General features: G+C 40.2%; 1 protein-coding gene across 3 annotated transcripts in view; it reads right to left on the bottom strand.

The window, feature by feature from the left end:
• Nucleotides 1–13392, bottom strand: part of clcn1b (chloride channel, voltage-sensitive 1b) — a 34094-nt gene extending 20702 nt beyond the window's left edge. The window contains exon 1 of one of the 3 annotated variants that reach the window (XM_008431474.2): nt 12950–13392. In XM_008431474.2, the coding sequence (XP_008429696.1) occupies nt 12950–13000 (51 nt within the window). In that variant the 5' untranslated portion in view covers nt 13001–13392. Of the gene's footprint in view, nt 1–5072; nt 5162–12949 lie in introns of those variants that run through there. The other 2 variants (XM_017309600.1, XM_017309599.1) reach the window with 2 other exon arrangements.
• Nucleotides 13393–15226: the final 1834 nt, after the last annotated feature.

Raw genomic sequence — 15226 nt, 5'->3', positions numbered from 1 at the left:
TCAAACCAGATGTTGGACTGGATTTTATTTCAATGTCATTTGTGAATGTTAGAGCCTCATTTTCAACAGTGGAGCTATAAAGGTTGAAAAAGGTTATTATTTTGGAGAAAATCTCATCAACATCAACATTTCCACTAAATAAGAGGCAAAACAAATTTGTTTGATAAAGGAAAAGTCTCTCAGACTCTGAGCTCAAAGCACCAAACTATTTTTTTATATCAGACAATTTAATTTCACAGAATTATCGCGGTAGAAGCCATTTGTTTGTTAAATACTTAATGAAACATATTTACAGTGTTTGATGTTTGTTGTAAATGACGTATACTCACAAAGAACGAGGTAATTAGTCCAAGTTTGTCGTTTATTGAACGTTCAGAAACTACAGCGGCTGTGATGAGCCACAGCAAAATAAAAAAAAGTTAAAACAACCCGAACAGGTGATCAACTCTAAACCACTCGCACCTTTTTACTCTCCATCTCTCTGTCATTCAAGCACACCCGTTGCCATGGCAACCTCCTGTGCTCCACAAGCCAACCCTAATCTTGGGTCGTTACAATATTAGGTTTGCAGGCTTGATATTTATTTTGCGATTATTAATAAGCGCTCCCCCGAACACAGCGGTGGTTGATTAGTTAATTTTAAACTCCTGCTCTGCTCGTTATTTTGATAATGGAACCGAAATGCACAGAATTGCACAACACCATATTAAAACAATAATCACTGAGATTATTATTGTTGTTGGGTCATTAATTTGAGCACATTTTGTTTATTTTGTTGTTGTTGTTCTTTAATAAAATTACGAACGTTTTGATAAAGGAGCCAGAGGAGGACGTTCTGGTCTCGCCGTCCTGGTGGCATTCAGTTTGTCACCTAATGCCGTGATCGACTCAAAACCTTACACGATCGACATATTGCACCGCTGCTCTAGCAAAGCACAAACAGTTCAGAAACAATATGAAATGAGAAAAAAGCTATTTATTAACTGATTAAATCGTGTTTTAGATTGTTCTTGAAAAACTAATCAGTCACGGCTGATTAGTGGGTGAACTCACGGCTGCACGGTGAATCCATTGATTTTTTTACAGCAGACAGCCGCTCCTCTTGAGGGTACTGCGTACCCCCGCTAAATCTTTTAGGGGTACGCAGTACCCTGACGTACCCCCTTATTTTCACCCCTGCTCATATGTTGTTGTGGTTTTAATTATTTCTCCCTTGAATTTCTCTGAGGAAACACCAAGGCAGCCAGGCGTATCTGCTCACCTCAGACATTTGGACATCTCATTAGAAGCTTAGAGTGAAAAAAAAACTTTTACAGGAAATGAACTGCTTTGGTTGTGTTTTTGGCAAGCCTAATTAGTGATAGAAAATTAAATATCATGCACCATTCCCCTTAGGCTTACTTATAAATAAAGGAAAAGTTTGAAACAATCTCGGAGTGTTTGTTTTGCTGCCAAGCAATCGGATTTTTCCTAACATCTTTATAGGTCTTTCTCACTGATTTTCCAGTCAATCTTTGCATCTGATCATGACAGAATATAGTGCAGTGTGAGCTTAAAACATGAGGAAAGTCAACAGCTGGATGAAAACACAAACCAAACAATAAAGAAGAAGAAAGATGAAAACAACAGAAAACATTTAGCAAAGACGTTGCACAGATAAATCAGCCTTCAGTTCTGCAACCAATTTTTCAATCAAATATGTCCTTATCTGAGAGAATACAACAAATCAAAACAGGAGTTTTCTTATTTTAAAGGAAAAATTAGAAAATTGATGGACATAGAAATAAGATGGTTCTGCCCCTCATGGCAGCAACTCATAGAGAGAACAAGAAGTCTGATAACGTTCAGAGCCGTGTTCCCCTCTGAACACGGCTCTGAATCTGTCCAGATCAGATCAATTGGATGGTCCTCAGTTCCCATCACTGTCGTCTGCAGGGTCCAACTGTCCAATCACAGTGCATTGACACACCTTCAACCACAGTAATAGAACGTTCTGCGGATGCTGGTAGGAAGTGATGCTTGTTTTAATTTCCTCAGAAAATGCCCAGCGGCGACCATCCAGTGTGTTTTATGCAAAAATGCCATTTTCATTTTCGCTCCTATAGATTTGAGAAGCCAAACAAATTATGCCTAAAGCTCAAGACCAAATGTTTGATGATGTAATTTAAATATTTTTTTTTCTTTTTTTTGAGTTTACTATTGGTCAGATTTACATGTTCAGAGCAATAAATTAGACTGCCACTGAAAGGTTCATTTAATTAATTGACTTAACTACAGAAACTCGTCTACAGATGCATTACAGATTTCAAGTTCTTATGAAAACTAGATTGTTTCATAAGAGCAGTAACCGTGGGGCTCTACTGTGTGTTGGGGAAATCCAGATTGGTTTAATACCGGTCTGCCCTGCTGGTTCTGACGTTTCTCCTCTTTCGCTTGCGATGCTGCAGTGGGGTTTGGATCAGTAAAATATGCTGCATTACTGGCCAGCAAACCCACTGACCACTGTGGTCTTTAAAGCAGGTGTTGGTACGCTTGGAAGGGTGGAGGTGCTGTTGGAAACGTAAATCAGCATCAAAGCTTTAAGCGGCTTTGACCTTGGAGTCAGTAAAACACTAACAGATGTTTTGCCTCCTTAATTCATCAATGACTGTAGAAACGTCACACTGAACCTCATGCAACTCGAATTTTGTGCCTCTGTGGTTGTGATGTGAGCATTGTGGGCCTCCACTTAGGATCCAAAGCCATCGAGTAACACAAACTAAAATAACAACAACAGATTGATCTAAAGTAAAACAGAAACCAGGTTGATCTTACCAAATTAAAAACGAGTAAGGCAGAACACAGGAAACAAATAATCAAAACTATGAACTCAGAAATAAATGAAAAAACAAGCCAAGACATAACAGACAGGATAAGTGTGGCCACCACTGCTCTACATTCTTCCTCCAAATTCTCATTTCGTGATTTCTAGTTGAAATGCAAAACATACTTTAACCTGGAAACAGAATTTAGGATGAACAGGCAAAAGTTCAACAGTTTTTTCTATGTGGTCCACTCAACATATTTCTGATAATATCACTAGTTCAGGAGTAGCAATGACCTGCTGTGTCGAAAACAGTCCTCCCTCTGCTTATGGTTTATAACATGAAGAAATTTGTGCTTCAAAAAGATTTTTTGTGAGTTTTCTGTAATATTCTACACTTCAAGAAAAACGGAACTAAAGATTTTCATTAAATGGAAATGATTAGAATCAAGACAGCACAAATAAGTGCTTAAAATAATATTTTTTTATTTGAATTACTTAATTAAATAACTTTCTTAGTGATACATTAGTTAGGCTTAAAAATCAAAGTCCTTCAGCCAAAAAAAAGCACAGGTACAGGGCAGAAAATAAAGAGAAAAATCTGCAAAGGTCCACAGAAAATGTTTAAGAGATCTCCAGAAATGTTGAACACATGGATTGTTTTTGTCCTCGTTTTCCATCATCGTGATTTCCACCCTTACTTTCTGTGAGTTCATGCATTTTGCTCACTTTATCACATTTATGCATAAAGACCAGGAAAGACCAACTAAATGCAAGCCAATAAACTGCACCCAGAGCATTGATGTGCGTCCCTTTAAATATGACGAGATACCAAACGATGGCGATTACGCAGACATTGATACTGCGGCTCTAAAGTCTGACTCATTGGAAGCGAGCTCAAAGAGATGAGGAATGACTCAACATTTTGGCGCTGGCGGGAGGCCTGAAGGATCTTTCTGCTCTTCACTTTAACAAGATCATACTTTTCACAAAAAAACCCCAAAAAAAACAACAACCAATAAACCCAAAGTGAAAATGAACGCACCCAGAAAGAAACTTTGCAGAGTGAAAGAGAGAGAAAGCTCTTTGACCACAGCAGGAGCTGCTGGTAGAGGCAGAGGCTTAAAGGGCAGCATGACATTGAGAGTTAATTACACAAAATAAACGCACATTCCTGCATCTCTTATTAGGAAAAGCTGCATATTCCTAAGAAACACACAGGCAAACTTTTCCTCTACGTGTTCATAAGACTGGTAAATAAGAATCTGCGTGGATTGAAGGTTAACAAGAGCAAAGCCCCGTCCCGTAGCACGAGGTTAACGATAAAATCTGACCCACTCACTGATCAGCAGATAAGCGCACAAACATTCCAAGAGCGTGTGTCTCCATATGCATACACTAATTAACCAGCACAATAACAATCCCATGGCTCATCCTAACACTGCTCAAGCTGTCATGTTTTAATTAAGGCAAGTTGGAGCCAAAAGGGGGAAAAAACACATAAAACCGAATAATGCAACTTTACACCGAGTAACTCAGCAACTCTAAACCACAGAGATCATTCTGTTCACATTAACTTGATAATATTAAATATATAGAGAGGAATTTTAAACACTAGAAATGTAAATAAAACTTGATGATTCGTTCAAAGATCTAAATCCCATCTGTTTGTGCTAAAATGCTTATACTCTAAGAGAGGGACGTCCAAACAATCTGCCACATGGACACAAATTATCAAGTTGTAAATGGTCGAGGGCCACAAGAATATGATTTATGAAACTCACTTTTGAGGGAAAAGGATTTGTAAATCCAAAACATCAAAAGGATTTTGTAGGCTTGCTTTATTAAATAATATTGATAAAAAAGAAGAAATAATTTAGTTTTCCAATTTTTGCAGGGGTTTGGCTGATTTTTATTGTCTTGTTTATTCTGAAAGACAAGCAAAGTCTTTCCTTAAAAATGTTCACCAGGTTCAAGAAATGAATCCAGTGCAGATTTGGGTCCGCCCCGGTCTGCTTCTGAGTGAGAACTGATGGGCATTCCCTCATCCTATTTACTATGAAATTAAAAAGAAAGCAAGTTTTGATTTTTTTTAACAGACATACATTTGTGTTGTCACTAATATTTTAAGTCTCCACCCTCATCTGTGCTGTGCTGCTGGATGAGGTAACATATGTACCATTCTTGAGTTGCTTTCAGGGGCCTCAGTGGGTCTTTGGAGACCCTCGCTCTAACAGGGAAACCAGTTAAATTACAAAGCCAGACTTACCAGAAACTGATCGATATTCAGAACCGTCTCAAACGTGTTGATACGCTCTCTCATCTTTCCTCTAAGCTGCTCCTGCTGCTCGGTCTCCAGCTTCTCTCCAACTTGCAGCAAGCAGCCTGGGTATCTGTGTCTTACATCTGTCCTTTGCTGTCTTTGACCATGCGGAGGACACACACCGAATCTGCCTCTGCACTGTAACCACAGTGAGTGACAGGTATGGTGAGAGCTGCACACACACACTGAGGGGGAAGCAGCAGAGGTTAACACGGCCACTTGAGAGTTGACAATAAAGTGTCAGCAGCTCTTAATTCAGAGGGGAAGTCTCCGAGTCAGGCGGCCGGTCCAGCGGCGTCCTGCAGCGAGATTATAAATGTTACCAGGACCTGAGCTGCAGCAGGTATGAAGATAATACCTGCTGACTGAGGGGAGACCACAGTCGTGTCCAGTCTGCCTGGGGCTGGCTGCATTTTACTGCAAGCACCTTCAGCATTGATGAAATGCTTCCCTAAAGCTTGATTTATCTCTGCTGTGATAAACATCCGATCTTTATTTTGTTTCCCTAAAACTCTTCTGGCACTGATTTCTGTTTTATCAGACGAAAAACATGCAAAATGACAGAATATTGAGCTTCTGGAAAAAATTTGGCGTTACAAACTTGATGTTTGGTCAAGCGTTTTCTTTTTTTTTTTAGATAAACCTTTTCTCAAATGGTAACATAACTAAATTTGTTTATTTGAGGGATTTCTGTAAAGCAAAAGAAACCAGAGTTTATAGACTTATGCAGATGCAGTCAGAGCAAAATGAAAGCAGTTCCTCTTCCACTTATACAGCCTTATTGACCAGGATGTAATGAAGTTATATAATTATTACCAGGCTTACAATTATTTAAATGTAACTGAGTATATTCCACAGCTAAAAGCTTGGTACGCCACCTTCATGCATGTCAATGAAGTCAATGCTATGATGAGTTTGCGCTGACGTTCTGGGTTTGGTTTTAATCAAACATCTTGTTTATACAAATGAAACTTTGAGAGAAGACGCTTTACGCTTTTGCTTACTCTTCTTTCGGCTGTTTTGTCGTAAACCTCGCAGTAGAATATGAGGATGTCTTCTCGTTTGACGGTTTTTCTGAGCATTAAATGGTCAGACCTTGGAATGAAGTCCACTATTACTGAGACTGGAAAGTTGAATTCTCTTGTCTATATCAGCAAAATGGAAAAAAATTCCTGCTTTTGTTGAGGTAATCACAATTGCTCATGATCAGATAAATAAGTGTTTTGTATCAACAACATCTGGATCCTCCATGAAAGCATGTTGTCAAGGTAGATTTTATGTTATGGTTTCCATTGTTTTGTGTTATGGTCAAAAAAACTGGAATTTATGTAACTGAGGTTCAGTCTATGTGACTTTATTGAGGTATGAGGATTGAAATGTTATTTAAGTCTTACTTTGAGGGATCTTTGAGGGCTGCTGGTCTTTTGTTGCAATACCAAACTGTCACCTGCCATTAATGTCTGTCTGAATGGCAACATTTTTCTCCAGCGGACTTTAAATACACTCTATACTAGGCTCTGTGAGTCAGTTAAGTCAAAGTGGGAGCTAAACCTTAGAGCACACTGGTACTGGCTGCTTTTTATCCAGCAAATACTGGTGGGCTCCAATTACTCTATAAAAGAACTGAAACAAAAACACTTAGTGTTTCTGAGGACTCCGGCTTGAGCCGGCTCACTTCACCTTGGTTTATACTGTCTACTAAGCAGAATCTCTTCCAAAAGTCTCTTGATCTCCACAAGCATGAAATAGTGAATAACAAGTTTGTTACTCAAAAAAAAAAAAACTTCTGATTGTAACTTCTAACACTTACAAAAAACTGAGCGACAAGTTTCTTTAAGCTTGCCTGATGACAGGTTGCTTTGACCTTGATAACTCAGCTCAAAAGTAAGGACATTTATATTTGGTTAATTATTTCTTTGCCGTAACAATTTTTCTTGGCAATAAATCCTGTTGCGTTGCAAAGTCTGCTTATTTCCCCGTTTTTCGTGGACACATTTGCCACATTTGCAAAGAAAATGCATGTGTAGGTTCAGCAGCTGAGTTGCAAGAGGTTCATCTGATGGTGGAGAACATAGATTATTAGCCTTAGGCTTCCTGTTCCTGTCAGAGTGAACAACACAGCCACACTGGCTGACAAAAGCTTTTTGAAGAAAACGGCGTGTGACCAAAGGTAGAGGTGCCAGGCTGCTTGTACGATTCTCACACTCATTGCTAAGACTAAATGTTTAATAGTAGTTTTCTAATCAAATTAACCTATCAAATCACTTTTACACCAGAGCCACATTCACCCAATCACACCTACAAACACTCTCACATTCATACCAATTGATTGTGATTGGTAGGCAACTTGGGACACACTGAGAGAACTAAACTCACAACTTTTGGATTGCAAGATAAATGCGCTACCTGTAGTCTGTCAGCAATAGAAAGTACTCCTGAATCAGGACTGCGATACAGGATACATAGATCTGTAGGCAAGTTAAGAGGGTTACCGTATTTTCCGCACTATAAGGCGCACCTAAAAACCTTCAATTTCCTCAAAAGCTGACAGGGCGCCTTTATAATCCGATGCGCCTTATATATGGACCAATATTGAGCCACAAGAGGTCAGACAACAACGGTAAGCAGCCGCCGACTTCATTTTCGCCCGTAGAAGAAGAAGCCCGCGGTGCATGCTGGGATAGTTGTCAGAACGCTGGTTTGTTAATAAAGTTTGACTGACCTACCTATGTATCTATCCACCAAACTGATAATCAGGTCGTCTGCAGATCATTTAGCACCACGTTCTCCACGAACATGCCGTGGAGAACGTGCCGGCCACGCCCCGGCCCAGTCGCGGAAGGCAGAGAGACAGAGACTGCGGCGGCAGCGTGTCGGTTGGTCTGTTACCCAGAATGCAGTTGGGCACAATATCGCAACACCAACTCCGTGAGTAAAACAATGACTGGGGCAGCCTACTATATGAAGTACTCGGGGACTTCTTTACAAATGTGGATGTGTAATAATAGAATACGGAACAAATCGGCAACCCAAACTGAAGCATCTGTTCTATGCGCCTTATTGTGCGGAAAATAAATACGATCACAACTCATCTGACAACTACTCTTCCCAATAAGTCACAGCCACCACTAAAAAGGTGAAGCATTATCAAACCAATGTTTTTTTTTTTACTTATTTGTTAAAACTATGTCATGACAATTATGCCGCTAAGTGTGTTAATGGTGGAAACAAAATAGAAACAATTTACGTTGCAGGAAAACTTTATCAGTGGCCATGCTAACTATTCTGCTAACAGGGAGAAGGTGTTTCATAGCGGAGAGCAAGGCGAGAGAGTGGCACATACACGGTGACATTTTAAATACTTTTTATAAGTTAAATACTGCTTCTTTAAATCTGTCTTTAGTTTTGCTTTAAAGTGGAAGACTGTTCTTAAGCATATTCATTATTGATCAATCTTTAATGAAAGACCTTCAGGAAGAAAAAAGCAGATCGTAGAAATCTATAGACTATGGACCAAGAAGCCCTGAAATACATATTCTGGGGCCAAGCCATGTTTAGTACCTTATAAACAAGAGACAACGCCAAACAATAGTTAGCAGCAGGAAAAGCTGTTCAGCATAGGCAGAAAAGTTTTAGTCAATTGGTAGAGTGTACTGAAATTAATAATGAAACTAATTTATTCAAATTACTTCATTCAAATTGGATTTGAATTTAAATCCTTATTGTTATTATTGACCTAAGTCGGATGCAATTGTTTGAATTTTGTTGAGATAAAAATGATTTTGAATTATTACTATTATTACATAAACAAACTGAGGACAAAACATTCAGATTGTAGCATGTCTTGTTTAAATAGATCAGGAAAACATGACATGTAGAATACATCCTGAGTGTAACTTAATGTTTGTTTCACCTTCTCATCTTATCCCCAATATGAACACTTTTAAAATATGTTAGAGATACATTTATACAACTTTGATGTTTGAATTAAAAAGTGAATTTTATGGAACATTTTTGTTTTTTTCTCTAATCAGTAACTTAAAGATTTAACTTTTAATTTGACGCCACATTAGCTGCTCGGTCTGATTTGTTTTCTCTACCACACTTTCGTTTTATTCCACCCTTAAGCCTCAGCAGCATCATAAATCAACCTGCAGGCTCAGTTTACAGGAAGCATTTCGCTTGTTTTTCCACCCACCACACTTCTCTACAGGTTTCCCTCATTTGAAACCTGATTTTTGAAATGCCACAAATGCTCTCCGTCCAAACCGCCTCACCTGCGTCTGAACTCTCCCAGCAACCTTTCACCTTTCTGCCCTTCTGCTCCCCCCGTCAAACTTTCCCTCTCACCACCCTGAGTCTTCATCCATCCATCCAGCCCCACCCCCGAGCTGAAACCTTACTCGCTGATAATTTTAGCAAGCGTGTGACCCAATGTTCACTGACACACTTCTGTTTCACTCTCTCTAACGGTTTGTCGTGGGTTTTGTTTTTTTTTTCCCCGCCCGTCTCTCCCAGGAGGCTTTTCCTCCGGACAGGTGGTGCGTTTTAACCTTTGCACCAAACAATGGCAGGTTATTGACACCATTTCATAATGTGGTGTCTGATCTCGAAGCTATTGATGTAACGATGTCATTATAGCATCATAACCATGTCTGTAATTGAAAAAAACATGCAGCGACAGCCACATCGTGTGAAGTTTAATGGCTTAATCGTCCACATCCCAGTCGTTCCAGCGTGCGAGACATTTGGCAGGTGAGCGATATCCCCCCTCATTTGGTGGCCCGTTTTATTTGAGACTTATGAGATCCGTTTCACTGATCTGCTCCTCATACAGCCTCGTTTTAGACCGAGCAATTCACATAAAACGTAACACACAACCAGCTGTATCAAGTTGGGCTCAGAAATACAGTTCATGTGCGTCTGGAGAGCACCAATAAGCAGTACTGTGTTCTCGCCACCCTGCTCGAGCGTATCTGTCAGCGTCCTGAGGGTCCACAGAGGGAGCTTCCTCTTTGTTAAGGTCAGGGGTCAACCACAGCGGTGTCTCCTGGTGGAAGTTAACGCAGCAGTCCCAACCCGGCACGCTTTAATTTGCTGATTTACAGGTCAGAGGACATCCAAACTGAAGTGAAACAGACTAAAAACTCAACATTTTTTATGCTTGAGTTGAAATTCCTTGACTACAAATTATTTACTTTCCATTCTCTAAATATTCCCTAACAAAAAATAAATAAAAAAATGCGAAAATTACAATGAAAGAAAGTGTTAGTGGCTCTCTGAAACATTTTAGAATTGCACACCTTCACTGGATGCTGCTCTGCCAATTTATTGATTACAGCTAATTTTAAATTTTGTTGAGGGAAATACATTCCTACTTCCATAAATGACTTAAATTTAGCTTTGAATTTAGCATTTTAGCAGATGCTTTAGAAAACATTTATTATTTCTGCAGCAGAAGCTCCTCACACATACAAAATATGAACTCTAAATATTCCTTCAACAAATATTAAAAGGGTTATCCACCACTTAAACGCATGGTCCTCCATTTTTATAAAATAAATGTGTCTCATCTATCCCAGTAGTTCAACCTCAAAATGTTATGTTAGAATAACTCCAGAGGGTGAATGTTCACAGCATTTAAACCTCTTTTTTGTCACAATTCAACTGCAGCTGAAAAATGTTTAATTCAGATTCAAATTTATGTGATTGGAAAAAAAACACAAGAATCAAAGAATTGAGAAGTAGGAGGAAAATGATACAGAATACTCAACATTTTCTCATATGAAAATCTTAAAAACTCATTATTTTGTTTTGAGACCCTCTGTATTTTGTCAATATTTTGAAGAATCCCATATTCTCTGCAAAAACAACAGGAAGTCTTCAAGTGTTTGTCTCTACCATATTTGTACATCTATAGCACATGCACCAAACCCGAGGCCCATGGGCCAAATCCGGCCCACTATAGCTTTTTATGTGGCCTTGTAGAATCTAGACTAAAATGTAAGTGTGCTTAAATATTATGTCATCAATCAAATCAATGCAGTTTTTAATCCGTTTACTGGCAAACTATATCAATCAGTCCCTCTGGTGTCTTGAGAACTATTGTGGAATTTCACACAAAATCAACAAATTTCCGCATTTTTTTGCCCAAATAATTGGGGGGTTTATTGCAGATTTGTCTCAAAAATTGTCAAAACCTTTCTTACTTTTTACATCAGCTCTTATTGATGTTTGGTTATAGTCCATGACCTGTTACAGCGAGTAATACAAAGTCGCAGTTACAGTCATAAATAAGTGCAAATATTGAAAAATATTTCCAAATTAGTACCGCAAACACTATTTGGTGCAAAATCACAAAATCCTGGAGGGACTGAAAAGATGTTCAATGATATTATTTAATGTTAAGAATTCACTGATATATTAACAGTTTGCAAACGGGTTTTATTCAGCACAACTGGCCCTTTAAGAGCATTAAGGATCTTAATTTGGCCCAAAACAAAAATGAGTTTGACCTGCCAATCCAGAGACTGGAATTTTGTTAGTTCCTCTTTTCCTTCCTTTACATTTATTCACCACTTTATGCTGGTGCGTCACATGAAGTCCCAATGAAACACTTTCAGACCAAATCTCAGTATGAACACTGAATTTAGCAGCTGAAATGCACTTTTCTTTTAAAGTTTATCTTATTCTCTTTCTCTGAGCTGCACAAACAAATCTGTGAGTCGACCAGAAAACACACAGCCCCGCATTCTGCTCCAGATCGATAAATGAGTCATATTATGACAACCCATTAACAGCTCCACACATCGAACCCTCCGAGGCTTTTAATTCCTTCCGGACGCCACAGCAGAGTTTGCACCTGAGAAAGAGAGGAGTGTCACATCGCTGAAACGTTCGGCTTGTAAACAGCGTGACAAATTGAGATTTCTTATTTATATCTGACTTGCGGGTCTTGGAGGGGTTCATGGAGACGGGTCGGGGGGTTAGAGACTCTCTTCAGGCGACGGGCCAGGAAAATAAGAAGAACTGTGTCTCTGCTTACTTTGTCATTTACAAATTTGTTCGCTCTCCACCCAGCTGCTCCGGGGCCGTGACTGCTCATTATCTTGTCTTATAATTCACAATCAAAGCTGCAGGAAGGGACAGTTTGAAGCTGTGAGTCCATTACGTCTGCAGCAGCAACACGCTGGATGAAAATAAGAAAGTCTGCAGTGCCCTCACAGAATAACCCCGGATGAGCGTTTTAACAGATGACATGGCCACATCTCAGCATGTATAGCTAACCTGTCTGCTCAGGTTTCCTGTATACAGTATTTATAACCACCAATACTTAAAAGGCTGCAGGATGAGTGGGAGTACAGGTGCCACAGAAAAATCTTTTTTTTTTTTTTTACAGGATATAACCAGGGAAAGGTAAGAGTTCAAGTAGTGACTCAGGGTGTAAAAAAAAAAAAAGAAAGAAAAATAATGGTAATATAACTCCTGTTTATTGTTGAGATGACTTTCCATTTACTGCTTTCACTCTGGCGTTGTGGGCGTTATAAAACTGCAGGTCTGTTAATGTGTTTGATACTAAGAACTTACAAAAGAAGCACAAAGACAGCAGATGGGGAATACTGATTGGACAAGAGGCCATGAAAAGTAGCTAATGTGATCAAAACATGGAGGACAATTGAAAGAAATTGAGCAAAAGCAACAAACTTCACACGAAAGTAACCAGAAAAGGAAAGACTGGCGAGTCAAGCTGTGGAGAAAGCGGGTTCAGAGGCGGACCATGAGGATGTGGGGATGAGAGAGGAGGTAAAGGTAGAAACACCTACCAGGGTCTGCTGGTATCTCAGAGCCTTCCTTTGCGACGCATCTGCAGCCATTGACGCGCTGTCACTGATCCAAAAATAACCTCGCTGGACACCCCAGCATTTCCAACGGCGTTGGCAAACACCATGCACCGCGCAGTCTTATACGTACACTCTGCACACCAGGTCAAATGAACACACAAACATCTTCTGCTTCTTGGTCTCCTGGCTGAGGAGAGCGAAACACTAACAGACGACTGGTGAAGGCGCTCCTCTCCTGACGCTCCAGCGGCTGTGAGCGGCCCGGCTCCACTTCAGGACTGACAGACAGAAATGAGACGGACAGACAAAGCAGAGCAAAGCCATCTGATGAGGCAGAGAGGGACACAGCGCTTTCCTTTATTAGAACTGCAGACACCTAATAACACACACACAGAACTTGTTGCTCCTGCAGCACCCTCCCTACCAGCCAGCCATTAGATGTGTGTGTGTGTGTGTGTGTTTGGATGGCCTGTTCTTGTTTGGACACCGGCGGTGGTGGGGGGTGGTAGCTGGAAGGGCACCCCTCACAGGGCTGCCCCTGCAACGTGAGCGAGAAGGTGCACATGACACCCCCTATGACAGCTCACACCTTAGCAGCCAATACAGCGAGGCATTCCCCCCTTACCCTCACATGCTGGGGCAGCGCCCTCATCCTTAAATGTACCCTCACACAGCCAACACTCAACCTGAAGAACCCCACATGCAAAACCCTCTGCATGTTCCTGAACCCTGCAGCTGGCGCAGGTAATCCAGTGCAGGAGTGTTAAGTCAATCTGTTCCGTAAAAAAGGTAAAACTCAGAGGCCTCATATCCTGAGAGCCGACATCCCAAACAGACAAACACATCCTGATCGATCTCTAAACTTTGGAATGGAACCGGAGATGTAAAAACCGACTGGGGCTTGGTCTGAGTTAAGGGGGCGCTGCTTCTGTCTATTATCGGTAAGACTGCCCCATGGCAGCTGTGGCTACTATCGAGTAGCTTGCCACCATCAGCCTGCGAGTGTGTGCGTGAATGACTGACCGTAGTGTGAAGCGCTTTGGGGTCTTTGAACTTAATAAAGTACAAGTGCAAGGCATTTACCATTTTGTGGTGAAGAAAGGGTAGAGCCAAAAAGCAAAACTCTGCATTTACTGGTCCGTCTTCGTTTTCACCTACGATCGTGACACGTGGATGATGACCGAAAGAACGAGATCCCACATAAAAGCGCCCCATACGAGCTCCCTCAGGAGGGTGGTTAGATGGGCTGAGTGGGAGAACCACTGATTATCAGCTGAGGTAGTCCGAGCATTCGATCAGGATGCCCTCTGAGCACCTCGCTTTGGAGGTTTTCAAAGCATAACCCAGTGGGAGAAAACTCCAGGGAAGATCCAGAACCTAGTGAAGGGACTACGCATCGTCTGGTCTGGGAGCCCTTAAGGTCCTCCAGAACAAGCTGGACGATGTCACTGGGTAGAGATGTTTGGGTTTTCATCCTGGACCTGTTGCTCCCATGACCCAGTCGTGGATTAGTGGAAGCCAATGGCTGGATAGATAAACAAAAATGTCACAAGATGAGCAGTTATCAAATATCTCACTATGGTCGTATTATTCATTAATAATTAATTATTAAATATTTTTCATTTGGAACATTTTAATCTCCATCTCTGCATCTAAAGTGAAAAGAAACAGTTTGTTCCTGAAACTTTCATTTTCATTTTATGCACATGGGATTCACACTGCAATTCAACTAAAGTCAGCTGGGGGACTCTTTAACTTTTCAAGTTGGAATTTCAAATTTAATAAGCCATCTATTTGATTTGATTTCAGTAGAAAACTTTGACTTTCAAGTGCAACTTGAACGATATCTGGACCAACTTTGGTCAGTACAAAGCAGATTCATCATTCTTGAGTTGTTCATTTGCTGCATGGCAAGTTTCCAGCTGCCAGCTCAAGGAATCATTTTGTTGCTGCCAAAACACTATTTTATATCTACTAAACTCTGTTCTTTGGTAATTGTCATAGATTAAACTTAAAAAAAAAAAGAAAAACCCACACACTCATTGTGAAGTTATCCAACTCGACGCTGGTTCATCCTTTGAATTCAGCTTTTTTTCTAAACCAAAATGATCCATCTGTCAGAGGTGAATGGGCTTATAAATTACAACATTCCTCTAAAAAAATGAGGTCAGATACTTGACTGAAAATGGGTTTGTAAATAAAAAAGGGCAATGTTTAGAGAAACACTTTGAAAACATATTGAGACGACTATAAAAAAAA

This window comes from Poecilia reticulata, linkage group LG16 (assembly GCF_000633615.1).
Source record: "Poecilia reticulata strain Guanapo linkage group LG16, Guppy_female_1.0+MT, whole genome shotgun sequence".
NCBI classification, from domain to species: domain Eukaryota; kingdom Metazoa; phylum Chordata; class Actinopteri; order Cyprinodontiformes; family Poeciliidae; genus Poecilia; species Poecilia reticulata.
Note: the sequence above shows the minus strand (reverse complement) of the source record. Positions and strands in the feature narration are given on the sequence as shown.